Source organism: Populus nigra, chromosome 4 (genome assembly GCF_951802175.1).
Source record: "Populus nigra chromosome 4, ddPopNigr1.1, whole genome shotgun sequence".
NCBI lineage: Eukaryota > Viridiplantae > Streptophyta > Magnoliopsida > Malpighiales > Salicaceae > Populus > Populus nigra.
This window is the reverse complement of record NC_084855.1, coordinates 217,728-244,882: the sequence shown is the minus strand read 5'-3', so window position 1 is coordinate 244,882 and position 27,155 is coordinate 217,728. Positions and strand designations below refer to the sequence as shown.

Genomic DNA, 27,155 nt, shown 5'->3' with positions numbered 1-27,155 from the left:
GGGAAATCAAGCTGCAAGGGTATCGGTACTCTCCATGGCAGCAGGGGCCTATATATACATATTGATACAAGTGGGGATGGTAGTACTTTCATTCATTACTAGAAAAGGAGACGTGATTGCTTGGCATATATTGAACGTAAGCCAAGACTGAAGCATGGTATGCAATCTCCACTTGTACGTGAGGACCCCAACCTTAGACAATTGAATTGGAATTAATTAGCTGACTAACACGGGTACTTTCATCGATCAAGCTTCCTTCCAGTTCAGCTACCGTGGGTCCAATTATAATCTCCCTTCCTGGGAGTTTTTTCATCTTTGCAACACAAAATATATATAGAACTTCATTGATCGATATGGATACAGAACTGAAGAAAAAAAGGGAGTACGTAGCAATACCAATGGTGGGTGTGATCAATCATTACAAATTCTCCAATTCAGAAGATCATTCCTTGTTAGTATTAATTTCTGGGCAAGTATATATATATATATATATGCCACTTGTGGAACAAATCTAATGATATTGCAAATATATAAGTGATTGATGTGACATGTGAAAGGGGCAAGGGCCATTGGTTTCCCGCGACACCAATGTAAAAATGGTGTGGGGTTGTGGGGGCAGCTGGTCATGCATCAGCTGGGAGAGAGTATGTGGCTAGCTAGCTGAGGACGACAAGGGACAAGAGGATGCTTGCTTTGCCTTTTGCTTCTGTCTTTGCCTTGAACAAATTGGACACTCCTTCTCCTTATTCATTCAGTGAACTTATGATAGATACAATTAAATTTACTATACAGGAGAGGTTATAGCCATGGATTATAATTTGTCTTGAACCCTTTGAATGACAAGGTTTTTAAAATAATTATTCTTCTGGATAAATCACATCTCACTATATATATCATTTATGCTTTTCCATTCGATGTTCTTGATATTATTAATGTTATTCTTGTTTTAAGGTAATGTTACCATTTTGTATGAAAAGAGAAAGATAATCTTGTCAAATTATAAATTAAAAAAATAAAAATCCAAAGGGTTATTAATTAGCAACCAGAGAAGTGTCAATAATAACTCCATGTGCAAAGTATACGTATATTTAGAAGCATATACTCCGTTTCCTATCTCAAATAATAATAATAAAAGAAACAACATAGCACAAAATAATAATACTAATAATAATAAAGCTAATGAATGAATGTGAGTTAGATAAATTAACTTAATGATGCTAATGAAGTCCAAAAAAATCCAACTAGCATAATAATAAAGCTCTTAGGTTGGATAATTGGTTATTCAATTGGTCTTAGCAATTTTATCCATTCTTCCTAGCCAAGATAGTTGATAGCTTATATTTGGTGCTTGGTAGGCCAAGGTGGTTTGTAGCTAATACTTGTAAAAGGTCCCTTTTAGTGGAGGTAGGGACTATCTGATGTTTAAATAAGTATCTTTTTAGAGAGAGAAAAAATACAAGTATATTCTATAGAGATATACTCTGAAAATATATATGCAGTACATAATGAAATTTGTGAACCTTTGTTCTGAAGGTCTCATGGTGTATTTATAGCTCATAAGTCTTATCATTTTATGAAAATAAAGGTCTATAGTGTAATCTTACCTTGATAGCATTTAATAAGGGATAAATATCATTTACATCTATATTAATGTTTGATGGGAATATGGTGGGTCCTTGAAGGACTTTTATACATCTAAAATGTATAATCTTACCCTGATAACATTTAATGAGGAATAAATATCTTTACATCTATATTAATATTTGATTGGAATATAATGGGTCCTTGAAGGATTTTTATACACCTAAAAGGTGTAGGAGATTATGGACCAATATGTCAAATACAGCTAAGCCTAAGGAGGCTAAGTTCTTCCTCGATGTTAGACCCAATAGAGGTTGGTCATTCCTTGGGAATGGAGGATGGTCATTCCCTTGGGCGTGCCCAGGAAAAGATGGTCGTTACCATGAACTTAGCTAACTGTCAAATCTAATTTCCTTCGGTCTAACATATTTGCTAGACCCACGTTGTCTTAGACTTGGTTGACTACTACATTCAAGTGCCTTGGACTTGGCGGACTGCCAAGTTAAAGTGTCTTAGGTCTGACATATTTTCTAAACTCACATTATCTCAAGGCGTACCAAGGGAGGATGATTATTCTCTTGAGCGTGTCCAAAGAAGAATGATTGTTACCTTGGACTTGGCTGCTTACCAAGTCCAAATGCCAGGGGTTTGACAAGATTGCTAGACCCATGTTGTCTTAGACTTGGTTGGCTATTAAGTTCAAGTGCCTTGGGTTTGATATGTTTGCCAGACCCACATTACCTAATTTTCTTAGGCGTGCTAAGGGAGGATGATCATTCTGTAGGGCATGTCCAAGGAAGGATGGTCATTCCCTTGAGCATACTAAGGAAGGATGGGTCGTTACCTTGGACTTGGCTAACTGCCAAGTCCAAATACCTTGGGTCTGACATTTTTGCTAGACACGCGTTACCTTGGACTTAACTAACTTCCAAGTCCAAGTATTTTGGGTCTAACATGTTTGTTAGACCCTTGTTATCTTGGACTTGGCTAACTACCAACTCCAAGTGCTTTGGGTCTGGTATATTTACCAGATCCATATTACCTCATTTTCTTAGACGTGCCAATGAAAGATAGTCATTCCCTGAGATTTGCCCAAAAGAGGATGGTCATTACCTTGAACTTAGCTAACTGCCAAGTTCAAGTACCTTGGATTTGACATGTTTGTCAGACACGCATTACTTTAAACTTAGCTAACTATCAAGTCCAAGTATTTTGGGTTTGGTATGTTTGTTAGACCCATATTATCTTGAACTTGGCTAACTGCCACATCCAAATACAATAGACTTGGCTGATTGCCAAGTCCAAATACTTTAGATCTGACATGTTTGCCAAACCCACGCCGTCTTGAACTTGACGGATAGCTAAGTCCAAATGCCTTGGGTCTGACATATTTGCTAGACCCATATTACCTCATTTCATTAGGTGTACCAAGGGAGGATGGTCATCCCTGGGCATGCCAAAGGTAAGATAGTCATTCCCTTTGGTGTGTCAAAGAAGTATAGTCGTTACCTTGAGTTTGACTAATTGCTAAGTCCAAATACTTTGGGTTTTACATGTTTACTAGATAAGTGTTACCTTGGACTTGGCTAACTGCCAAGTTCAAGTACTTTTGATCTAACATGTTTGCTAGATCCATGTTATCTTGGATTTGGTTAACTGCCAAGTCTAAGTGCCTTGAGTTTGGTAACCCACGTTACTTTGGACTTGGCTAACTGCCAAGTCTACGTATCTTGGGTTTGACATGTTTGTCAAACTCACGTTATCGTGAACAATAGTTTTAGTAGAAAGTAGTATAATAAGTTACGAACACTAATTATTCCAAGTTGTTACACACTCTTTATTTCTTAATAGATCCATGCCAGTATATATGAAGCTAGATTTATAGCAACTAATCTAAGATGTAGCATTGTGAAAAAAAGATAAAAAACTTATTCTCAATGTAGAATGATTGCTTCAAATATGAATTTGTTCCTAATATGCCAAATAATCCACTATTCCATAGAAAAATCATGGCGACAAAACTTTTTATTAATAAATGTTAGAGAATAATATAAATCATATCTTAAAATATTACCTAATAGTTTAAGCTATATTAGGTTAAGATGGTTTTTTAACATGGTATCAGAGCCTTGATGACAAAGCAGTCACGAGTTCAAATCTCAACCTCCTAATTTATTTGATAAAAATTAAGCACAAGGTAATGTGAATTTGTATAAGTTTCAAGCCCAAAGAGCTTTCAATTGAAGATGTATATTAAAGAATAATATAAATTATATATTGGGACCTCACCTAATTACTCAAACTTTTAAGTGAGATTATTCTTTTACAATCAATCATTACCATTGTTGAAACAAATCATAAAAAAAATTGAGATACACCATGAAAATCCCCACCACCGTATCTTTTCTATCTAGCCAACAAGGGTTTTTTTTTCCTTGAAAAAGATGTATATTTATTACGAATTAGTATATATAAAAATTAAGAGGGATTCGAGTTTAATATAATAGAAGATTAGACGGGGTATCATAATAAAACTGATTAGTTGATTTTAATTATGTCTTTCTTACACATATATATGATGTAAGTAAACAAACTCAATATTTAACACAAGTGATCTCTTGATTGGTATTAATTAAAAGACAAGAACGTACCAATGGGACCATAGGCTTGTTGATTATTTCTAATACATAGTATGATTATAGGCTTGTTGATTATAGACCATATTCGTCTTTACTTAAATAATTAAATAAACAATTCCATTACCTAATGTATTCTTGACCTTTCGTTTGATATCAAAAAACAACGACCAAAAGACTAAACGCCTGTTGACAATTTCTCGGTAGGAATTCTAATAAACCCTAATAAAATAAATTCGAGATACCTTTATAGTTAAAGGGCAAAAATAAAAAGATTATAATCCGGTGTATCCATTCATATCACATAAATGATTCCCTTTGCTTAATTCCCCTTTCTATTTTTTTTTCTCTTCACACCCCAGGCTTTCTATAATTTCTTTTCATTTCCATCTTCATCTTCAAGAAATATATATTGCATATTAATTAGTCTAATTTTTTTTTTTCACTTGCTATAAAACATATATTTGATAGTATTTATTAATTCCTCTGATCTCTCAATGTTTTTTTTAATATTTTTTCAATTTCTTTGGAAAAATCATGACATGAATTTTTTCTTATCTTCTGGTTTCGATATTGATCTGAATTATATTTTCTAGCATAAATTATTTAAGTAAAGACGAAATCAGAGAGATCAAAAGAGAAGAAGTGAAGAAGTGAAGAAGAAGAAGAAGAAGAAGAAGAAGAAGAAGAAGAAGAAGAAGAAGAGATCAAATTAAAGCTGGCAAATAATAGCAAGTGGTGGGAGAGAATAGATGTGGCAAGGACTGCCACCATGGCTGGTTATGAATCAACTTCTACAGGTAATAACTCTCGCTACCTTCATCACAATCACAACCTTCTCAGACCTGAACTTCATCTGATTCAAAGACCTTCAACCATTCCTTCTTCTGATTCTAAAGAAAACAACACCCCTTCACCAGATCATGCCAAGCCAATTGCAACTAGTGATCATCACCCGGATAGGACTACTTCTGGCACTAGCTCTGGGGGCGGTGGGACCAATCCTAGTTCCCGCCCTAGAGGCCGTCCAGCTGGTTCCAAGAACAAACCGAAACCGCCCATTATTGTAACACGGGACAGCCCTAATGCCCTCCGATCCCATGTGCTTGAGGTGTCTAGTGGTGCTGATATAGTGGAAAGTGTGTCCAATTATGCGAGGAAGAGAGGGATAGGAGTTTGTGTTCTTAGTGGGAGTGGGAGTGTTGCTAATGTTACTTTAAGGCAGCCAGCTTCTCCCGCGGGGAGTGTGCTTACTTTGCACGGAAGGTTTGAGATCCTTTCTCTATCTGGAACCGTGCTTCCTCCACCTGCGCCACCTGGTGCGGGAGGTTTGTCGATATTTTTGTCTGGTGGACAAGGACAGGTTGTTGGAGGGAATGTTGTGGGACTCTTAATGGCTGCAGGTCCTGTGGTTTTGATGGCTGCATCTTTTGCTAATGCAGTTTTTGAGCGTTTGCCTTTGGATGATCAAGAGGAAGCTGGGGCGGTGCAGGTTCAACCCACGGCTTCTCAGAACTCGGGTGTGACTGGAAGTGGTGGACAGATGGGTGATGGTGGAGGAGGCAGCAGCACTGGAGGAGGTGGTTTTTTTCCTATGGGAGGAGCTCATCATGGGACCTATCCATTTTCAGCTGATTTGTTTGGATCATGGGGTGGAAATGCTTCAAGGCCTCCATTTTGATTAGGGTAAAAAGGGTTTTATTTTTATTTTTTTCTAACGAGTGATGATGTTAGGAAAAAATTAGCTTCAGAATTTGCGTAAGAGACTTTCTGGTGATCAGCTTTGAATAATTGACGATGAAGCAATCAATGCTCAAGGGAATATATATATATATATATATACATAAAGCAATCAACTTGCTAGTATATATTTTGTATTAATATATAAACTTGGCCCTGATGTGATGTTCTGGTGGCCAAAAAGATCGAGATCGGTCTCCTAATTTCTTCATTGACAAGGGGAAAAGGAATAGAAGAAGAAGTATATTCATGGAGGCTGCCTGGTATCACTTCCTTTGGAACCCAGATAGGAACTAGAGCGATGAAATTCACAGATTTGTCAAGGTCAGTAAGTATAACTTCATGTATAAACCACTTTGGGTTTTTGGTATCGTTCCTTTTCCTTTCCTTCGCTTTTTAATTGCTTAATCAGGTCAATAATTAATATTTATATAGTTTGATGCGCAACTCTGGCCAGCTAGGGTTTAATATATACATAATTCCTGTGCAAGAAATATTATATGGTTTTTGTTTGTATTAGAATAGAAAAATGTGCTGCATCGATCAGTTTATGAATTTCTTCTTCAAATTAACAATACACTGGTGGGAGTTTAATTTCCTGATACACTAGTCCTTTAATAATATCATGTCATATAACAAATTAATATTCATACAACCTAGCACACTGATTTTTTTCTCAATTAGTCCATTAATTAGAGTACATCCTTTGTTTTTAGAATTATCTTCTTTGTTTGAAGGCATGGAACCCCGGCCAGAATGAAGATCACTCCTCGGCTAGCCCCAAAGTACTGCAGTTGTACACATATATCTTATTTGTCTTGCATGTGTCCATGTCTTCTTCCTTTATTTTATTTCTGCTTACCCACCTGGGGAAAAGCAGCAGTGAAGAACCTTAAAAGCCTGTTGTTCCATTTACAAGAAATTAAAGAGAGGAAAAAAACCTAGTTCTGAACTTCGAGAACAGTAGATGCCCTAGCTAAGGTGTCTCTTTTTTACTCTCTCTCTGCCTGTCTCTCGCGTGCCCAACTTACACTTAATTCTTGTTTTCACCAAGCGTTACAGTAGCAGCAGAAGCTAGAAAGCTTTTTCTTATTGTCAGTTACAAGATATGTTGAAACTAGTTAACAATACTACTGTTGCAGTAGTCAAACAACCAGGTCGACGTTGTGTCTCGTTAGTGCAACAGAAGATCGAGATCAATATAAAAAGAAAAAACATAAACATGTTTGGTTAAAAACATGATCTTTTTAAGATGATTTTAGAATGAATTTTTATATTTTCAAAACATATAAATTAAGCATAGAATAAAAACATAGCTTCTCCATATATGCTACCCTGAGCCTCTAGTAGTTATCTGAGTGTCCACAACAACATATAAAAAAGTCTGCTGGAACCATATATGACATTTTTTTCTGTTAAACTTGAAAAGAGGGAAACTTTTGAATTAAGCATTCATCTTTCTTTCTTTTTTTAAAAAGAACTAATTAATTTACCCCAAACCCATCTGGCTAGATATATCAGCTGCATTGCAGAAAAGATTTAAGAATCATAACCCCAACTCCCTGCAGTGGCTTGATTTCTTTTTACCTTTGCTACAATATTCTTCTCATGGTACACTCACATCACATGTGCACCAGAGTCTTTTGTTTTTGTTTTGCCTGTAATTTGGTCTATGCACGCACAATATTAATTTCACTACATGTACTTTCTTAATTCTTCGATTAACCATACGCACAAACACATTGAATAAGAATAAGCTTAGGACCAACATTATACAACTAATTATATGAATATTTAACTAGCTATATATAGCCAGCTAATATTTCAACATGATATATATGACGAGATCTTGATTTAAACTTGAAGGCCTGCTCTTGCTTTGACTATGCGCGATTTGCTTTGGCGTGTATATATAATTACCAACTCTTAATTAAGAATATTAGTTATAGAATGTTTTTCACCCCAGCAGTATGTGTGTGTGTGTGTGTGTGTGTGTATATATATATATATATATATATATATATATTCTCGATCGCAGGTATTATATATGAATTCTAAATATATGTTGTGGGAAAACACAGCGAGTAGCTAGGCATGTTAATCATCATGACACTTCGCATCCTCCCCCCTCCTGTTGCTAGGGAAGCCCAAAAAGTACTGTTAATGTTATGTTCTACAGGGAAATTCCGACACCATTAATGTCAGTGCACTGTATTAGGGCCTGTTTAGGGCATGCTTTCTTGTAGTACAGTACTGTAAGTTTACTATAGCATGCATGCAAGCAGCAGCAGGTCTTGGATTCCCTCCCTCCCCTCCCACCCACCCCTTTTCCAATATCTTCCTATAAAAGTCTGGAGCCAAATTCAAGCTATAAAAGTGGGAGGTGACGGAGTATATATGCTTAGGATAAATTAAAGGCGAAAGAAGCATGCATGATTTCAGAGAGAGAGGTCCATTCATGATTTCTACTGGCGCAGTAAGATATAGGTGGTGAGAAATCTAGCTTCTTTTATATACATAATGTGATCAGCTGTATGAATATTCCTCGTGATAATATCGGCCATTTCACTCGCTACATTAATCTACAGAAGTTACGGTAAGGGCTAAATATATATATATAGAGAGAAACTCATGATGATGCATGGCCGTTTAATTTCCCATCAGAGCTAATCGTAAAGCCTTGATTAATTAGAAAATGCTCAGCAATTAATTAAATTAACGACATGGTAAAACAATGGCAGCCCCTTTTGTAAAGGTTCATTATTAAGCTCCTAAGACAGAGTCATGGATCATCATACGTGTGTCAGCTTTCTATGACGTGATAAAACCTGCCAATTAATTATGTCAAACACTTGGAAATAAAATTGAAAATAAAATAATGTGCGGGTAATATTTATGTACTGTTTGTTTTAAAAATCTCTAAATTATTATTTTTTAATGTTTTCAGATCCATATAAATTTTAAAAAAATAAAAAAACATTATTATTTTAATTTATTTTTAAATAAAAAATATTTTTAAAAGCAAAACTATTTTATTAAAACAATTTATTTTAATATCTTTGTTTATATCCCTATCTCACACGTTAGATCACAATCCGAATCCAAATTTTTCTTATTTAGATGACAAAATTTAAGAAATCCAAGAGGCAATAAGACCCAAATTAAGAACGTGAATCGAGGGAATTATTTCATTGTTCATTTTCATGGCTTTTATAGGCTACTGTTGTAAATTTAACTTTCATGGCATCATTTACTTTTTTGCAGCTAAAAAACCTGCGTCCATAGATAGGGGTTTGTATTTTGCTTTTGATTAAAATACAGAAGACTGCTGCGCTGTCAGATGGAATTACTTGGGAAACATCAAGCTCCGAAGCATGCAGTTTGTCCAGGAGAAGGCTGGAGTGGAATATTAATGTGCCTAAGTGCACCAGCTTTCAGGCATCATTAACATCTTCCCAATCACATTGTATATTTAAAACAAAAACAGAACAATGGAATTTGGATCAGGTCACCGTCGCCAAGGCAGGAAATGTATCTGGCATAAGTTTGTCACAAACTGGTTTCTGAAAATGCCATGGGAATGGTTTTCAGTCACAGGATCAATTGAAACTGCTACCACCAGCTATTTATAACCGCAGTCGTACACAGCGTTTCCAGCCGCAGGATCAATATGGCTTCCCAACGACATGCATCAGTTTTACAATTAACAGATCTTCACATTGCACATAATAAGCTGGCATCTACAAGGTTCAGTAGTTAGAGCTACTTTAACAAGGTGAGAGAAACAAAAACAATCCCAGTTATTCCCTTTCAAGCCTTTGTCTGTCTCTCCCAAAATTTATGATTTCTACCTAGAAAAGTTAATCGATGTTCGACTCACACAAGAAGGAAAGTCAAGCTGATCCGTGCTCAAAAGGGACACGAACATGGAGTCGCCCATGCAAGCTAACAACAGCAGATGTCTGAAGTGGATCAATTCTCGTAGGTAAGCTCACAACCTGACCAAAAAAGACAATTTCAAATGTTTTTCACATACAAGTTAAATATTTTAAAGCAATAGGCCATCACCACAGAACATTCTGCCAATCCAACCACACAAATACCATAAACAATTTCACCTTCTCAAGAGATGCTTTACATAATGAATGATCCAACTGCTGGCAGAGTCGGTGACTAATTTTTCTCACATCCCATGTCATAGTTATAAATAAATGATTCCCATGCTCTCATTGATGCCATTCTCACACCCCATTTCATAGTTATAAATAAATAATTCCCATGCTCTCACTGATGCCAGCCCTCCCTTGGGCAAGTCATCGTGAATCCATATTGGAACAGAAGTACCATTTACTCCAGTCAAAGATTATAAAGCAGAAGCACCTCTCTTCTTTTAATGTTATTATTCTTTTGGGAAAAAAAAAAAAAAAACAATACCTTCTTAAATGGTGTTATACCCCAAGGATTGTCCAGCTGCTCTGGTTGACCTGTTATAACCAGACGTCCAACAGGATCTGATTGAACCCGAACCTGATCCACCAAAAAAAAAGCCATTTCATGCATATTCTAGGCTGAGTGATATAGTCAATAATAATGTTACTAATGAATAATTCAAGTTCTAAAAATGAAAGAACAAACATCTTTAGTTCCTGCAACTATTGTCCTGGTGCAAAAGAAAGAACCAGCTTGCTTGGTGTACAACCAAATAAAGAGATCAGAAAACTAGCTCACTAACTTGTTATTGCCAAGCATGGCACGATGCATTCTATCTATAAATTCCACCTAAATATCATCAAGGAGGTAAGAATGAGAGCAGGAGAGACAAACTATGAGAAGGGGCAAAATCAAGAGAAGGTGCTTACTTCTTCACGGAGAAGTCCTGGGACTAGAGCATATATCTCATAGCAATCTTTCTGTGTATAGGAGCAATGTATTAGTCAGTAAGCTATAGGGGAATGAACTTGACAACTTGGTCAGGCATTCAATCGAAAAGGCTCAGGAGTACAGAAATTAAGAGAAAGGAAAACAACAGATGCTTACACTTTCCCGAACATTGATCTTCACCCAATCAGCAGGGGGGCCAATATCAGCAATTTCAGCATCCACTCTAATAAGGGGAAAAACATTTAGCCTCAAAAAGAAAACACCTTATATCATGCGTGCAGTAAGGTGTAAAACAGGGCACTTCTTGGACTGATCACATTTTATGGATGATTTTTTTTTTCTTTTTCCAGTGGTAGTTTGAAACCAAGAACCTAAGAGAACAGCTATAAATAAGTCATGGTTCAATTGTTGAAAGATACAATCTACAGTTGCTACTGTGCTGAAAGATGACGTCATAAGAAACAGTAGGATCATCTAATGACCATTTAATATATAGTACGAATACAGTGGTGAACAAAACTGAGAAACTAAGTAGAAAAGGAATGATGAACAATCTTAACTCCTTATCTGGTTCAGCATTCATAGGTCTCTCGGCAAGTTCCAAGTTAGTTGTCTTCTGTCTGTGCAAACCTATCTCAGAAAACCGGATAAAAATAAAAATGTATGTCTGTGTCAAAAACATGCCAACTAGGAAGATCTTCAATCTAGGAGTTGTACCGATACTTTTGAGAGGCTTTTCACGCCTTGCAAAATTTAAGCTCTTGACCTGCTTAGGAGAAATGAAAAGCATCATTTCACCGCAATGTTCTGCACAAATATAAATATAAAAGGAAGTCTATGTTATTGTGACAACAAACCTTAGCAATTGGCTCGCTAACCTCACCATGTCCAAGGTGACGCTGGGCATGCCAACCCTGCATAGCACGAGCAGCAGCATCCCTTCTTGCCCTGCCAGATCCAGGCGCTTGGTACCCACTTGCCTGATGGGGACAAAAGTACAGAGAGAGAGATGAATAAAAGTACAAATTAGGAAACCAGGGACAAAAGGAATGAGAACCAGAAACCATAGAACTTAACTCTTACTAAACTAGTTTGTTCCAAACAACTTCAGCTCACAAAATCATCAGTATATAAATTCCAATAAAAACATTGTTTTCCCCGAGCTTAAGAAAATACATAATTTATACTTGCACTAGCCATAGGCTTCTGGTTTTCTCCTCATCTTGTGGTTTCCTCATAGTTGAGTATTAACAGTTTATAAGCAAAACTAAGTTAAATCCAGTATGGTTTATCAGCAATTTGTATGGCTGACAAGAGACAAACACTAACAATAACAATTGATCACTTTGCAGAAGCATCCATATAGTGATGCACAGAGATTTCACGTTCAGCAATATGCCAGGATTTATCATCCCGTTTCATCCAGTGTAACAGACTATCATCTTTTGTGCCAGAAATGCAATTGATCAATTACATTATGTGCATGTACACAACCAAAAAGATGCATGGATTTTAGTGAACTGTGAAAACTTTAATAGCTTTTAATCATAGAGTGCACTTTTCTCTCATCAAATAAAACTCTGTGACCATATGTAGCACAAGTTGTAATTTTGAAATAGAAATCTATACATGCTATAATAATATCAAATTTGCCTGCTCCCTGTATTTGTAACAAATGAAGTCTACTTTAGCAACCTCAATTCAAAATAACCAAAGAAAAAAAAAACAGAGGACTTTTTGATACATTGATTTATAAGCAAGACCGCAAGTTCAACCACTTAAGTTTAAGTTCAGTTCAATATTGCAAATGAACGAGCACAAGCCAAGCTTTTATTCAATAGCACTGAGCAGTTCTGTACAGGCTCTAGTGATTCTCTCTTTTTTAGCAGGTAAAAGATTTTGGAAATGCTACAGTCAAACAAAAAAAGCAACAACAGAAGTTTACCTCCTTTTCAACACTAGTAGCCTGATGCAAGGGTGAACTAGGAAGTTGAAGCTCACCAGTTTCCTTCTTATGCTTTTCATATTCCAGAAGTGCCTGCAGTAAATGAAGGATCAGGAATAGAATTACAAGAAAGTCAAACAGAGAACAACAATCCATTGGTCCGCCACTTAGTTTTTAAATCATCCACATAAGGACAGCTAAACTCACTTCAATTCCAAAAAAGACAAGCCTGGACACTTTTCAACACTGACAACTTCCATATTAGAGGAAAACAAAACAAAGTTTTAATTTAGGGTTTTATCTAACCCATCGAGTTCCAACACTTGTTACTGAGTACAAAATGGATATATACATAGAGCATTTTCACCACAAAAAAAATAAAAATAAATAAACACCCAACAAAGAAAGAAAGAAGAGAAGAGAAAAAAAGCAATTACCTTCTCATAGAAAATACGGAATGTCCAAGACACCGTTGTGCAGGTCCTGTGAGAGACAGAGAAAAGTTGGACGAATTAAATGATAATTTTTTTCCAGATTTTAGCCATCCATATAAATTATTGCCACCCATTCATAGCCCGCAACCAAGATGCAAAGATCAGAAAGAAGGTTATGGCAACTGTCTGCGGCGTAAAAAGAAAATACTGAAAAGAATTGTAACTGAAAATGCTTAACGATCCCATGCCAAATCCATGCAGATTTTACAAATTACTTAAAAAAGACTTGGCTTTATAATCCTATGATAAACCATGCAAATTGTACAAGATTGCTTAAAAGAATTATCCTTCCTCACTTGGGAGGGTGGAAAGACTCTCCCACTTGCCGCCACAACTTGTTCGCAGTAACCTACATATATGAGAGATCAAAAGCAGCTGTCATAAGTTAATGGCAATAAACACCTGAAAATCCATGAAATATAGTGTTCAAGTACAGAGCAATTGAAATACAGCATATAAGTGCATTGAACCTGCATTTTCATACTCAAATTTTTTAATCAGATGTTTCTATTCACAAAAAGATCGGAAGAAAATAACACAGGCACATAAACACAAAAGGTATCATGTAAGGGGCAGGACTGTGTAACTACAAGTACTCGATTACATTTCTGGAATTATACAGATGTTAAGATCCTGAAACATCTATCACGTATCCACATGTTTTTACTCCAGAAGCTGGATGGAGATCGAGCATTTTCTTCATTATTACCCAGGTCAAACAAAAAATCAAGCCCTTATGCTTTATTATTAAGAAGAATTCTGTAACAGCAAGTTCATAAAATGCTGATATTTTCTCTGCCAACGATACTGATTTTCTTTGGATGTGCCATACTTCTCCAACCATTCTCATCGATGTCCCTTATCTTTTGGTTAATCTCATCCATTATGAATGATTCTCAATTTTGTTCGATGTAATCGTTGCTTCAATTTTTTGCCTTTCATTATCCTACATTTAACCAATGTGAGGAGAATGCCAAATTCCTCTCAAAATTAGTTGCAGTTTGTAAAAGCAGGCGTGCTTTTTCAGTTTTGAGAAGGAATAGAAATAAATTTATTAACTTTTAAACTCCCAATCAAAAGGACAAACCTACATCGTTCCAGACATGATAAGAAAAAAGAGGCTGTCAGCACATGCAGGCGTTTTGAAGCACAATGCCCATTATGCTCGACAACAGGAGCACAGTAACCTGATATGTTTCAAGCAACTACTAATGCTACTCTTAATCCCTTTGCTTATTTATAATTTGATCTAGCCACAAATGTGGGATATTTAAATTTCCAGTAGTAGATAGTCAACACACTGATTCAGTGTAACAGTTTCTGCTGCAAGGTTTTCATATTTCTTGCACCAATTCCAGAAACCATGCTTAACATACAACTACAAAATCCATTCATGTGCAGAAATGTTTTGCTGCCAAAGCCTAAAACCCACAGAAAATGAAAAATGGTACTGAACAGCGAAATAAAATACACATACCACTTCATAGCCACCCAGTTTGATCACAGACCTCCATAACCTAATTCCCAGGGGAAACACGACAATATTAACTCACACCTACAAACCAGATACTTATCATTAGAAAAAACTCAAACTATTTTCACATAAAACTTACTTCAGGCAGTTCAATGGCTCCCCGTAAAACTTGGGGGGCTTGAAATCCATGGTATTCTGCTTATAAAAAGTTTCCAGCTCCTTCATGAATGCAGCTCGCTCTTCTGGGGTACCTGCAACATCAGCCTCCCCCATCTACATTTCAAACAACATATAATCATTCCATCACAAACACTACATCCACTTCCAAGATTCCAAGCATTTGGATGGCAGTTTCAATTACCTTAATATCCGTCCACACGTTCTTGGACTTTGCCGCACTATCTTGCTTTGCTTTAGGAGTCGCATGCCTCCTCGGGGTCGATGGAGTAGCAGTTTGTGGCTGATTTTGAACACAGCCACCATCATCTCCATCAGTTTTCTCTTCCCCCGCTTGCTGATTAATATTTTCATCCGTATCATTTTTCTCATTAGGCAAAGCTTGAGTATCACTCATAGGAACATCAGTTGCCAAAGTCACAGTGTGGCCATCGTCAGCAACCGTTGTCTGCCCATTCTCATTCGACTTTTGTTCCACTGAAGCATCAGCAGTTTCTTCCTGCTCTTTAACAGAGGCCTCGCTCGGCTTCTTAGCTTCCGAGTCTACCAGCAAATCTTGTACCGTAACCATTTCACTATCTTCCATTTCGCTCATTAATATTATTTCTTTTGGGTCCAGCTCACCCTGTAAGCAAATATAACGAATTGTTACTAATTTTATTTTTATATTACTTCGTATTAAACTAAATTAAATTAATATTTTTTTGGAAAACAAATAAAATATAGGTATAATTCACGTTAGCCTCTAGCAAAATATTTTGTGAAGAAAAATAATAATAATTAAAAAAGAGAATTATCACTCCCAAAAATCCAATTCTAGTTTTTTTAAAAAAGGATTTTCAATGTTTAAACCTAACTGTTATACAATTCAAGATTCAAAATAAAGGGCAAATAAATAAAAAAAAGTGGTAAAAGCTTGCCTTTCGGAGATTGGAGAGGCGGAGGTTGAGAGAGGAGAGAGAAAACGGCAGCGTATTAAGGTTTGAATTTGAGCAGAAGCGGGCAATGCAGGTGAAGAGGAAGGCAGAGAAGGGTGAAATCGATTCTTATCCGACGAGCGTAGAAGATATGGTGTGGTCAGTGCCAGACCCAAGGGAAGGACGGTTCGATTTGCGAATTCTTTCGAATTTATCGGCGAAGACGGGGTTAATTGTTGAGAGAGCGGAGACGAGGAGGAAAGTAGGGGAGCAAATCCATGGCTGTGGGGTGGGAGTGAGGATTTTTCTTTTCTTTCCCTCTCTGCTTTGATATAAATAAATCTCCTTTGACTCTCGAGGAAATCAAACACATGGCTGGACGCATTTTTATTGCGGGGCTGATGCTGATCCGCCTTACCCGCTTACCGTGCCCCTATAAAGACCATATTGCCCTTGTGCTTCTCCGATTGTGCCCTTCCTTCCTTTCCTAATTAGCTAACAAAATTCCTTTTTTAAAAAAAGAAAAATGAGGAATGAGGAAATTCATCTTTTTAACCCCATTTGGCTGTGGTTAAGGCTTTGAACCTTACCACCAACAAAACTTGAGAGTAGTGTTGATGAGGTGCTAAATTCACGAGGGAGGGCTCCAAATTGGAGAGGAGGCGGTTGATAATTTTGTGTTGAGATGCCCTTGAACAAGTTTATTTAATGGATTGGAAACCTTTGGGTGATCAAGTTTGTCGTGAGAAGTTGTTACAGCAAGCACGTGTTGTAAGTACAGCAAGCACGTGTATTCTTAAGGTTTAATTAAATAATAAGTTGAAAAATTAAAATCTTTTACCATGAGCAATGTCAATTTACATGAATAGAAAGGCAAGGCAGAGAAAATACTGTAACGTTCAAACGTCATGGTTTGGTAACAAATTAAAAATGATGACATCTTTGCTAGGTGTAAAAGTACTCTAGCACTGTTTTAGGAGCTTTCAATGTTTTGCTGTGATGGATGGTGAGGTAGCTTCACATAATGCTCGGAGGTATACTTTATTTGATTTGATTTGGTTTTATTTAGGCTGCTTCGCTAAAATATCTTACACATTGTCTAGGTTAATATATTATTTAAATATATCTATCTCGTACACTAATTGTTTCTTAAAATCATTTTCTTAGATTTATCAAGTGTCTAGAATAGAAGACTTGCCCTTTAAAACCGATATAAACATGCCCTTAATCGTGCAATTTAAAAAAAGAACAAAGAAAAAAAAAAAGAAAAAAAGTCTCAGTTTTCTTGGAGAGGAGGAGTAATTATTGCCCGAGACAAGGCCGGTCATCACCAGCCCTGTTTTTGATGTTAGAGAATCAAAATATTAGCCCCATCTCTGTCTTTGTTGGGTCAAGGGCCCATTTCTCAAATGTACCCAGCCCAATTCCAATCCAGACGCAAACCAAACGGAATCCTCATTCACCAACTGGCCCGTGTACATAGCATACGGCGAGGGGCGTGGGGTCTTAACTCTTAACAGAATCAAAGAGGCCGGCCCTTGTAATATAAACACGAACACGGGAAAAAACAGAAGAGAAGAACGGAAAGGAAAGATCGATCCCCAAAATCAAGTGGCAGTAAGCAATTAGGGTTTTCGAGAGATCTTTCTCTCTTCATTTTCAAAGACGTTTCAGGTAATTTTTCTTTTCCTCTAGTAATATGTTCTCATCTCTTTGATCTTCTTCTTCTTCTTCGATGACTGTTACAATCTAATCTTGAATCGGGTGGTTTATTAACGTAGTTGGGTGGCTGGCTGGCTGCACCGCCGTAAGCTTTTTATGGCCACAATTGAAATTTATTTGCATTTTCTGTTCATTGACGTGCTAGGGTTTATTTCCAAGTGTTCCCTTTGATTTTATTCTTAATTGACTGGCTAGACCCCAAGGGGAAGAAAGAACTCGGCGTGTTATATTAGAAGCAGGGGGATCGGTTATGCTTATTGATGTTTCATTGACTGAGCATTAAAATAAGTAAGCGAGCGAGTAATTATGGAGGACGTGAAACATAAATCTAGAAAAGATGATTCGGAACGGAAGGAGGAGAAAGAGGATTCAAAGAGGAGTCATAGGGACAGGGACAGGGACAGGGACAGGAATGGAGAGAGGCATCGAGACAGAGAGAAGAGAGAACGTGAAAGCATCAGGCGTTCTGAGAGAGACAAGAGTAGCGATTCTGATGAAAAGGAAAGGGAGAAAGAGAAGCATAAAGACAGGGATAGAGACAGGGATAAGGATAGAGCAGCAAGGAGTAGGGATGGTGATAAAGAGAGAGCTAAGGACAGGAACAGAGATAGAGACAAGGACAGAGAGGAGAAGAAGGACAGGGACAAGGACAGAGAGGAGAAGAGGGATAGGGACAAGGACAGAGAGGAGAAGAGGGAGAGGGCAAAGGAGAAAGAGAAAGATAGGGAAAGGGAAAGGGAAAGGGAAAGGGAGAAGAGGGAACGTGAAAGGGAGAGAGATAGAGAAAGGGAGAGGAAGGAGCGTGACAGAGAAGAAAGGGAGAGAGAGAAGAGGGAGAGAGAAAGGGAGAGGAGGACTAGGGAAAGGGAAAAGTGTAGGGAATTGAGCAGTGACAGTGATGATGATTCCAAGGATCGTGATAAGAAGCGGCGAAGAAGAGATGATGATGACTACAAGGAGAGAGTGCGCGAACAGAGCATTAGCAGGTCAAACAGGCACAGGGATAACAGTGAAGAGATCCCGAGGAAAAAGAGTGACGAGGAGGACTCTGATAAGAATGTGATTAAAACCCGAGAAGAGGAGTTAGAACAGGAGCAGAAGAAATTGGACGAGGAGATGGAGAAGAGGAGGAGGAGAGTCCAGGAATGGCAAGAGCTAAGGAGGAAGAAGGAAGAAACTGAGAGAGAAAAGCATGGGGAAGAAGCTGATGTTAATGAACCCAAGACTGGTAAAACCTGGACTCTTGAAGGAGAATCCGACGATGAAGAAGCACCTCCCACCGGAAAATCTGAGACGGATATGGACCTGGAGGAAAATGCAAAACCTGATGAAGAAGTTGAAGATGCAATGGTAGTGGACACTGAGAATGACATCTCTGCTCCACAAAATGAGGATGATGCCGTTAATGGGGATGAGGAAATTGATCCACTTGATGCTTTTATGAATTCTATGGTGTTACCTGAGGTTGAGAAGCTAAACAGTACTCTGGTTACTCATACTGCTGATGACAATAAAACAGGCTTGAAGAATAAGGATAAGAAGGAAGAGCGAATCAATGGAGAACAGAGGAAGAAAGGCTCTCATAAATCTCTAGGGAGAATTGTTCCAGGGGAAGATTCTGATTCAGACTATGGGGATCTTGAAAATGGTGAAGATCCTCTAGAGGAGGAGGATGATGACGAGTTCATGAAGAGGGTGAAGAAAACAAAAGCTGAGAAACTGTCCATTGTTGACCACTCAAAGATTGATTACAATCCTTTCCGGAAGAATTTCTATATTGAAGTGAAGGAGATCTCGAGGATGACTCCTGAGGAGGTTGTTGCGTGTAGGAAAGAACTGGAGTTAAAATTACATGGAAAGGATGTGCCAAAACCAATTAAAACCTGGCACCAAACAGGACTCACAAGTAAAATTTTAGAGACGATAAAGAAACTTAATTATGAGAAGCCAATGACAATTCAAGCTCAGGCCCTGCCTATAATCATGAGTGGCCGGGACTGCATAGGCATTGCAAAGACTGGTTCAGGCAAAACCCTTGCGTTTGTGCTGCCAATGCTGAGGCATATCAAGGACCAGCCTCCTGTGGAAGCTGGAGAAGGACCGATTGGGCTTGTAATGGCACCCACAAGGGAGCTTGTGCAGCAGATCCACAGCGATATAAAGAAGTTTGCTAAGGCCCTGAGTATCAGATGTGTGCCTGTTTATGGAGGTTCTGGTGTTGCCCAACAAATTAGTGAATTAAAACGGGGGACAGAGATAGTTGTCTGTACTCCAGGCAGAATGATTGACATACTGTGCACCAGTGGAGGAAAAATCACTAATCTTCGCAGAGTTACATATCTGGTTATGGATGAAGCTGATCGGATGTTTGACATGGGGTTTGAACCTCAAATCACTAGAATTGTTCAGAATATTCGCCCAGATCGTCAAACTGTACTCTTTTCTGCCACTTTCCCTCGACAGGTTGAAACTTTGGCTCGTAAAGTACTGAACAAACCTGTGGAAATACAGGTCGGTGGGAGGAGTGTGGTGAATAAGGACATCACTCAGCTGGTTGAGTTAAGAACAGAAGATCAAAGGTGGCTTAGGCTTTTAGAACTACTTGGTGAATGGTACCAGAAGGGAAAAATTTTAATATTTGTCCAGTCACAGGACAAATGTGATTCATTGTTTAGGAACTTACTGAAGTTTGGTTACCCTTGCCTCTCACTTCATGGGGCTAAGGATCAGACAGATCGTGAATCCACCATTTCAGATTTTAAGACCAATGTCTGCAATTTGATGATTGCAACAAGTGTTGCAGCCAGAGGTTTAGACGTGAAGGATCTAGAATTGGTGATCAATTATGATGCTCCAAACCACTATGAGGATTATGTTCACCGTGTTGGTCGGACTGGCCGAGCTGGTCGCAAAGGCTGTGCCATCACATTTATCTCCGAGGATGATGCAAGATATGCACCAGATCTTGTAAAAGCGTTGGAACTCTCTGAGCAAGTTGTTCCACAAGATTTGAAAGCTCTTGCTGATGGTTTTATGGCAAAAGTGAATCAGGGTCTTGAGCAAGCCCATGGAACAGGTTATGGTGGAAGTGGTTTTAAATTCAATGAAGAGGAGGATGAAAAGAGAATGGCGGCAAAGAAAGCACAGGCAAAAGAATATGGCTATGAGGATGAGAAGTCTGATTCAGAAGATGAAGATGAAGTTGTTCGGAAGTCAGTCGGTGACGTCTCGCAGCAGACTGCCCTTGCTCAGCAGATAGCTGCTCTTGCTGCTGTCTCAAAAGTCCCCATGCCTGCACCACCAATTTCTCACTCTGTTGCTCAATTGCTTTCTAATGGTGGATTACCTGTTCCTCCCAATCCAGGTCCAGCTGTTGTTTCTGTTACTGGGCTGCCTTTTGTTCCAAATAATGAAGGGGCAGCCAGGGCAGCAGCACTTGCAGCTGCCATGAATTTGCAACACAACCTGGCAAGGATCCAAGCTGATGCAATGCCTGAACATTATGAAGCAGAGCTGGAAATCAATGATTTTCCCCAAAATGCTCGGTGGAAGGTTACCCACAAGGAAACATTGGGCCCAATTTCAGATTGGACTGGGGCTGCCATTACTACCAGGGGGCAGTTTTTTCCACCAGGCAAGGTGCCGGGACCAGGAGAGCGCAAGCTCTACTTGTTCATTGAGGGTCCTACTGAACAGTCTGTCAAGAGAGCTAAAGCTGACCTAAAACGTGTTTTGGAAGACATCACGAACCAGACATACCAACTTCCTGGTGGAACTCAACCAGGAAAATACTCGGTTGTATGAGTGTAAGTTCAACTAAAACTTTCCTTATTTCAGTTTGGAACTTGACTACACAATGATGTTTGATTTTTTGTTTCTTTTTTGCATATATCTTTATAATTTATCGTTTTTTTGTTAATTTTAGTTTCCTTTTCTTCTTGCTCGTGGAGTTGGGACTTGTAGGCAATGCTTGAATGGTGTTTATTTTAGTTTGAAAATTTCACAGTTAATGTTTTTTCCTCTTGAAAATATGGATGATTTTGGTGCGTGGAAGTCGGAAGGATTAGATACTTGGTTCACGGGGTTTCCCAAGAACATAACAATGCCCTTGTAGAGGATGATGAGCCTAAAGCAATCAGTCGTTTCCGTTTTTGTTTAATTTCTGTCTCTCCTCTCCTGCTATTATTGTATCATGTAGCTTCTCAAGATATCCATAAGCTGTTAAATTTGTTGTCCATTTCCATGTCTCCTTTTCCCTTTTAATTCGTGTTCTTTCTTTCTTTTTGTTTCTTTTCCTCTTTTGTTTCATTTCCCCGTGGCTCGAGGGACGCTTTAAGCCTATGCTGGCATGTCCAATGTATCCTCTGCCTACATTTCCTTTGTCTATGATGGCTGTTGAAGAGATGGCGATCTGGTGCGATGCTTCTGCTTTCTAGTTCCTATAGGTTAACAAAGTGGATTGTTAGAAGCTCCTGTGGTAGCATATTTTGCTTTCTTTTTTCCTTGTTGCATCGCCTTTGGGATCTGATATTTTATTTGGGTTTTGCAGTTCTGAGCAGAAGAACTCCAAAAGTCACATCTCGGAGAGGCTTGCTACTCCAAATGAAGAAAGCATAAACCCGAATAGAAGGATGGCAACAAGTTTATTGTTGGTGTCCTGGAATTCTTTTATGACCCCTCGTTCTGCCTGGATTGGGCTATCGGCTACTCTGATTGTGCAACTAGAATGGATGTGAAACAGCTTAATTGTTTAGCTCGATTAGTAACGATTATTAATAGAAAACAGTTCCAAATTTTGATCCATTTACAAAATGGATAATAGGTTTTTGAAAGAGAGATTTTTGCTATCTAAGGAGAGAAGAAGACAGATTTGAGAGTGAGAGACAGGGTGGGAAGGGGCGGCTGAGATTGTTGAAATTTAGGGTTAGAAGAAAATATGGTATTTATACTTGTTTTAGAGGGAGGGGGTGGCTGTAACCTGCTAGGGTTAATGGGTAGAAAGTGTTTTTTTATTTCTAAACCGAACCGGTTCGGTTCGGGTTGTTCGGTTTAAGCATTACAAAACCGGAAACCAAACCGAACCGGATATTTTTCTAAATATTTTAATCGGTTTAATCGGTTTTTGTTTTCGGTTTGGTTTTTTCGGTTAATTTTTTTTTTATTTTCTCGGTTTTTTGGTTTTTTTCTCACCCCTACACAACAATTTCCATCATGAGCAAGAATCTGTTCTGCGAATTCACATTTTAAACGCCGGCCTTGTATGATGGAAAATCTGATAGGATAAAGGGATGGACGTCTTGTTGACCTGGAACTGGAAGGAATTTTTTGATGTTTTGGTTTCAAACAAGGTGCAGCTGGTTGAATGCAGCAGAGGCTAAACAAATTGTTTTTTATATTGAACTTTTTTTGACCGAGTCCCATTGCAAGTTTTTGGAATGTAGGCTCCGTTTGTTTGCAGGAAAGTTGTTTTCTTTTGGAAAGTGAATTCCAGAAAAAATGAATTCCTGGAAAGTGAATTCCAGGAAAACACTTTCCAGTGTTTGGTAGTGTTATGGAAAATGAACTGAAAAATAATTTATTAATGAATTAAATTTTGTTTCAAGTTTATCTAATATATATAAAATATGTAATATTAATATTTAATCACTTACAATAAAAAAAATGAAATCTAAAAAGTATAATGATGAATTTTTTTTATTATAATATATATTCGTACATAGCTTATTTTATAAAATATAACTATATATGTCATATCATATTATATAGAAATAAGCTTGTGAAATATTTTTTAAGTAAAACCTATTACTATATTTTTTTAATTTTAAAAGCTTAAAATAATTTTTTTTCATATGAAGAAAGCCAAATTAGTTTATGGTAAGAGTTATATATTTGAGTTTTTTTTTTGTATGAAATTTTTTTTAAAAGATAAATAGATTCAAAAAATATTTTGATGGGTTTTTTGGATAATTATTTTTTTTTACGGGTAAAGACAATTATCCCTTTAATATCCCTTTAATATATATCAAATAAACATCAAGAAATAAAAATAAATATCTAACATCAAACAAAGTCATGCATAAATATTAAGTTTCGATGTCATATACATACATATTAGATCAAATTACAAACTTAAACATGCTAGACCGAATTAAACAAGTAAACATACTTGTCAAATAACAAATATAGTCTGAACCCAAATTTTAAACATAGTCAAACCATCTTATCAAGCAGGCTTGTAGTAGTGTTGGGTCACAAAATTCTGAACCCAAATTTTCCTAAAATTAGCATTTTTTGCCATAAATGTTTTTGCCAACATTTCATTTTGGACCAAATGATCAAATGCATCCCCAAGAGTGATCTCATCAAAGCCTTCAATTTTGATCACTTCCGCATACAACGCATTAACATCAAGTTGATTTTTGCCGAGGCTTTGAATTGCAAGTGCTACATCTCCAATCTGTTTAGACAACTTTTCAACACCATTATCTTCATACAAGCGATTTCTCTTCCTATGTTGCCTCTTTTGTGTAGTAGAGGAAGATGTCTCTTTTCCCTTAGAAGTTTCTTCATATTCCCCTTCATTTTCAATTGAAATTGATTGCTCTTCAGTGTTCTCTTTCATGTTGACATCAACATATGATTTGGCATAATTTCCGGTTGCCATGTCTTTTCCAACAACAATTATCATTGCGTCGTACATATCAAGTTTTTTGTTGAGAAACTTGTCATGATTGGGATGTGCCTGTTCATAAAGTATAGAATATGCAATTTTTTAGTTCATTGTATAACATTTTAGAAACAAAAGTAAATATAAAAATTACAAAGAGTATAATATTTATCATACCTTTACTTCTTCATCATATACATCTTTCGAAACTGTAATCATCTTCAAACAATCATCCCAGCCAAAGCCACTTTTATTTTTAAGCTTGGTTATTATTCCCCATTCTTTTTTCACAGTCTTGAGATGATTGTCCACATGCTTAGGCTCGCATTGCACATTGAACTTTTGACTGATTTCTATAGCCACCTTAACAAAAGATTCTGCTTTAAAGGTGGAATAAGGTTTGCTTCCTTTAAGTGCCTCCTCAGCTAATATCTCAAGCAACATGTGAGACATAGGTTTAGACCATGTGAAGTGATTGCCCTTGCATTTTGCATTCTGTGAGGAACTCATTTCTACAAAAAAAAAAATTACAAATTTATACAAAATAAAATCATGCAATATTTAGATTTAATAAATTTCATATCAAAACTACAATTAATAATTTGAAGAGAAATTATAATAAAGTCATCATCTACTCCAAATACATAACAAATATAATACAAACTCAAGCAAGACATAATAAAAACAAACACATATAATTAACACTTAATTACTAGTTTCTTTGAGTGTTATAATCATTTCACATGGTTGAGGCAATCATTTCTCTTTTTGTTATCCACTCCCTATTCTCTTCCCTTTCCTCCCGTTGACTTAAGTTGATTGTTCGTCCAGTTGGTTCACTATCCGAACATATTTATTCCATAAGAAAGTCATAAGGATCAACCCCCATTATGTGATTATGAATAATACAACATGCAAGCACAACATCTACTTGTGTTTCATAAGACCAAAAAGATTGTCCATCAATTGATCTAAAACGACTCTTCAAAATACCAAACCCTCGCTCAATAGCAGTTCTCAATGAAGAGTGTCGAAGATTAAATAGCTCCTTTTCATTTTCTGGTGAACGTTCTGTAAACTCATTCAAGTGATATCGAACTCCACGAAAAGGAGAAATGATTCCTTTTCGAATACCGTAACCAGCATCACCAAGATAATATTTCCCTACAAATTAAAATAAAAAAAACCTATTACTATCTTTATATAATAAGACATTTTATATATTTATTGCATATAATACATACTTTATTATATACCTTCTGGAATTTTTAGACCATTAGATCTTGATAATGCATCACTTAAAACCCGTGAATCATGGGCACTTCCTTCCCAGCCAGCTAAAACATATATAAACTTCAAATCAAAAGTTATAGCTGCTAAAACATTTTGTGTTGTTCCTTCTTTTCATCCTCGAAACTTTCATTGAATCTCAACAGGAACATTTGCAGGAACATGGGTACCATCAATTGCTCCCACACAATCCTATATAAACATGAAAAAATAATTTATAACCTTTTCTTCTGAATGTAATTAATTAATTCATAAAAATATTGATTTTGTTTTCATACCTTAAAATAAGGATAGAATCTTCTATTATTCATTATCTCTGCTGGAACTGTATCCTCTGGATCTTTAATAAGGTGTTTGTATAACTTAAGAATTGCTTTTAAAACAATTCTAAAGTAACGATGGATAGTTTCAACAGACCTATAGTATATACCACTAATAACCCGAAATCTTTGGTTTTGGCCTACAATTTGTAAGAACACAATTACTTGCTCCCTAATAGACACATTTTGAGTTGATCGTAATAGGTTACGACTTGTGAGAACATCACACAATCTATATAATACAACAGGTTTCATACGAATTTGTTCAACGCAATGTCGATCACCTCGATTCAAAATGCTGTCAATATAGAATTCTCGTTGAGCAACTGCATTTATACGTGGTTCTCTTGGTATATAAATTCTATTTCTTTCTTCTTCAATAATAGCTACCCCTGTAGCTATCACAGTTACAGCTGCTCCCATGCATGCTGCATTAATTATCTTACTATCCATAACATGAAAGTGAAGTTTTCTGATAACAAAACCTAAAAATTTAAGGAAATAAATATTAAAAAAATCATATAAAATACTTACACAATCAATACATTAATTATTGTTAATCTCTATTTTTAGAGGAACAATAACTACTTAGAGTTGTATTACATTATATTTCATTACGCTATTAAACACATAATTTATAACTAAAATTACAAATATAGTATAATTAGTTCTCATTATCTATGTGATTTTCTACTAAAACCACATTAACAAACTACAGCAGCCTATACCTTTTGCTTTATAAAAAAAACCAAATCGTTTTCTCTGTTCTCTCTCGCCTATCTCTAACTCTCTCCCATAACTAATTAAAGACATCATATCCTCTCATTCGGTTTCAGTTTCATTCGGTTTCTCCTCTCATTCGGTTTCATTCCCCCACTCTCATTCGGTTTCATTCGGTTTCTCCTCTCATTCGGTTTCATTCCACTGTCATTCCCATCTCATTTAGTTTCTCATTCCCTCTCAATCGGTTTCTCTCTCGCCTATCACTGATCATTCTCTCCCGGTTGTCTCTCTTCCCCTGCTCTCTCTCGGTTCAGCAATACCATTCCCCTGTTCACTGAAGAAGCAGGACACCATCACAGATTCAAGGGGCAGGACACCATCACCATTCCCCTGTTTTCTCTCTCTCGGTTCTCTGTCACCTATCACTAATATGCTCCTGATCCCCAGTTCTCATCCCTCTCTCTCACCCGACAGTTTCCCCTCTTGTTTGCGTCACTCTCTTTGTTCTGGATCCGGTTACGGGGAAACAAGGTAGGGCTGGTTGGGTCTTGGTTGGGGATTTTTGTTTCTCTCAAGAAGCTGCCGAAT

The 27,155-nt window shown here is 37.1% G+C and overlaps 3 protein-coding genes across 9 annotated transcripts; 2 read left to right on the top strand and 1 right to left on the bottom strand.

Moving 5' to 3' along the window:
- The first annotated feature begins 4,422 nt into the window (after positions 1-4,422).
- LOC133691499 (AT-hook motif nuclear-localized protein 25-like) lies at positions 4,423-6,344 on the top strand. 2 transcript variants are annotated; one of them, XM_062112032.1, is made up of 2 exons: positions 4,423-5,017; positions 5,138-6,344. In XM_062112032.1, the coding sequence occupies exons 1-2, from the start codon at positions 4,990-4,992 to the stop codon at positions 5,896-5,898; spliced, it is 789 nt and encodes a 262-aa protein (XP_061968016.1). In that variant the 5' UTR covers positions 4,423-4,989; the 3' UTR covers positions 5,899-6,344. The 2 variants fall into 2 exon arrangements, with proteins under 2 accessions (XP_061968016.1, XP_061968015.1); XM_062112031.1 differs by having other exon boundaries at positions 4,427-6,344.
- A 3,308-nt stretch (positions 6,345-9,652) lies between these two features.
- Positions 9,653-16,221, bottom strand: LOC133692372 (AT-rich interactive domain-containing protein 5-like). Of its 4 annotated transcripts, none has more exons than XM_062113264.1 (14): positions 15,849-16,221; positions 15,113-15,553; positions 14,891-15,024; positions 14,755-14,794; positions 13,574-13,626; positions 13,221-13,266; positions 12,784-12,876; positions 11,696-11,818; positions 11,562-11,607; positions 11,399-11,468; positions 10,995-11,061; positions 10,817-10,867; positions 10,392-10,484; positions 9,653-9,955 (listed from the first exon to the last, which is right to left on the bottom strand). In XM_062113264.1, exons 2-14 carry the CDS (start codon positions 15,521-15,523, stop codon positions 9,851-9,853), a joined length of 1,332 nt encoding a protein of 443 aa, XP_061969248.1. In that variant the 5' UTR covers positions 15,524-15,553; positions 15,849-16,221; the 3' UTR covers positions 9,653-9,850. The 4 variants fall into 4 exon arrangements, with proteins under 4 accessions (XP_061969248.1, XP_061969249.1, XP_061969246.1 ...); XM_062113265.1 differs by having other exon boundaries at positions 11,562-11,604; XM_062113262.1 differs by having other exon boundaries at positions 11,556-11,607; positions 15,849-16,220.
- Positions 16,222-17,359: 1,138 nt separating this feature from the next.
- Positions 17,360-22,697, top strand: LOC133692188 (DEAD-box ATP-dependent RNA helicase 42-like). Of its 3 annotated transcripts, none has more exons than XM_062112939.1 (3): positions 17,360-17,519; positions 17,763-21,373; positions 22,117-22,697. In XM_062112939.1, the coding sequence occupies exon 2, from the start codon at positions 17,874-17,876 to the stop codon at positions 21,369-21,371; it is 3,498 nt and encodes a 1,165-aa protein (XP_061968923.1). In that variant the 5' UTR covers positions 17,360-17,519; positions 17,763-17,873; the 3' UTR covers positions 21,372-21,373; positions 22,117-22,697. The 3 variants fall into 3 exon arrangements, with proteins under 3 accessions (XP_061968923.1, XP_061968922.1, XP_061968921.1); XM_062112938.1 differs by having other exon boundaries at positions 17,370-17,519; positions 17,627-21,373; XM_062112937.1 differs by having other exon boundaries at positions 17,371-17,519; positions 17,713-21,373.
- Positions 22,698-27,155: the final 4,458 nt, after the last annotated feature.

Bases quoted from the DNA above. Each gene is read 5' to 3' on its own strand.
- LOC133691499 (XM_062112031.1), top strand. From the start codon at position 4,990: ATGGCTGGTTATGAATCAACTTCTACAGGTAATAACTCTCGCTACCTT.
- LOC133692372 (XM_062113262.1), bottom strand. From the start codon at position 15,523: ATGAGCGAAATGGAAGATAGTGAAATGGTTACGGTACAAGATTTGCTG. The intron at 13,267-13,573 runs GTGAGGAAGGAT...TGTCTCTCACAG, and splicing joins GAGTCTTTCCACCCTCCCAA to GACCTGCACAACGGTGTCTT. The intron at 12,877-13,220 runs GTAATTGCTTTT...CATTTACTGCAG, and splicing joins TCCGTATTTTCTATGAGAAG to GCACTTCTGGAATATGAAAA.
- LOC133692188 (XM_062112939.1), top strand. From the start codon at position 17,874: ATGGAGGACGTGAAACATAAATCTAGAAAAGATGATTCGGAACGGAAG.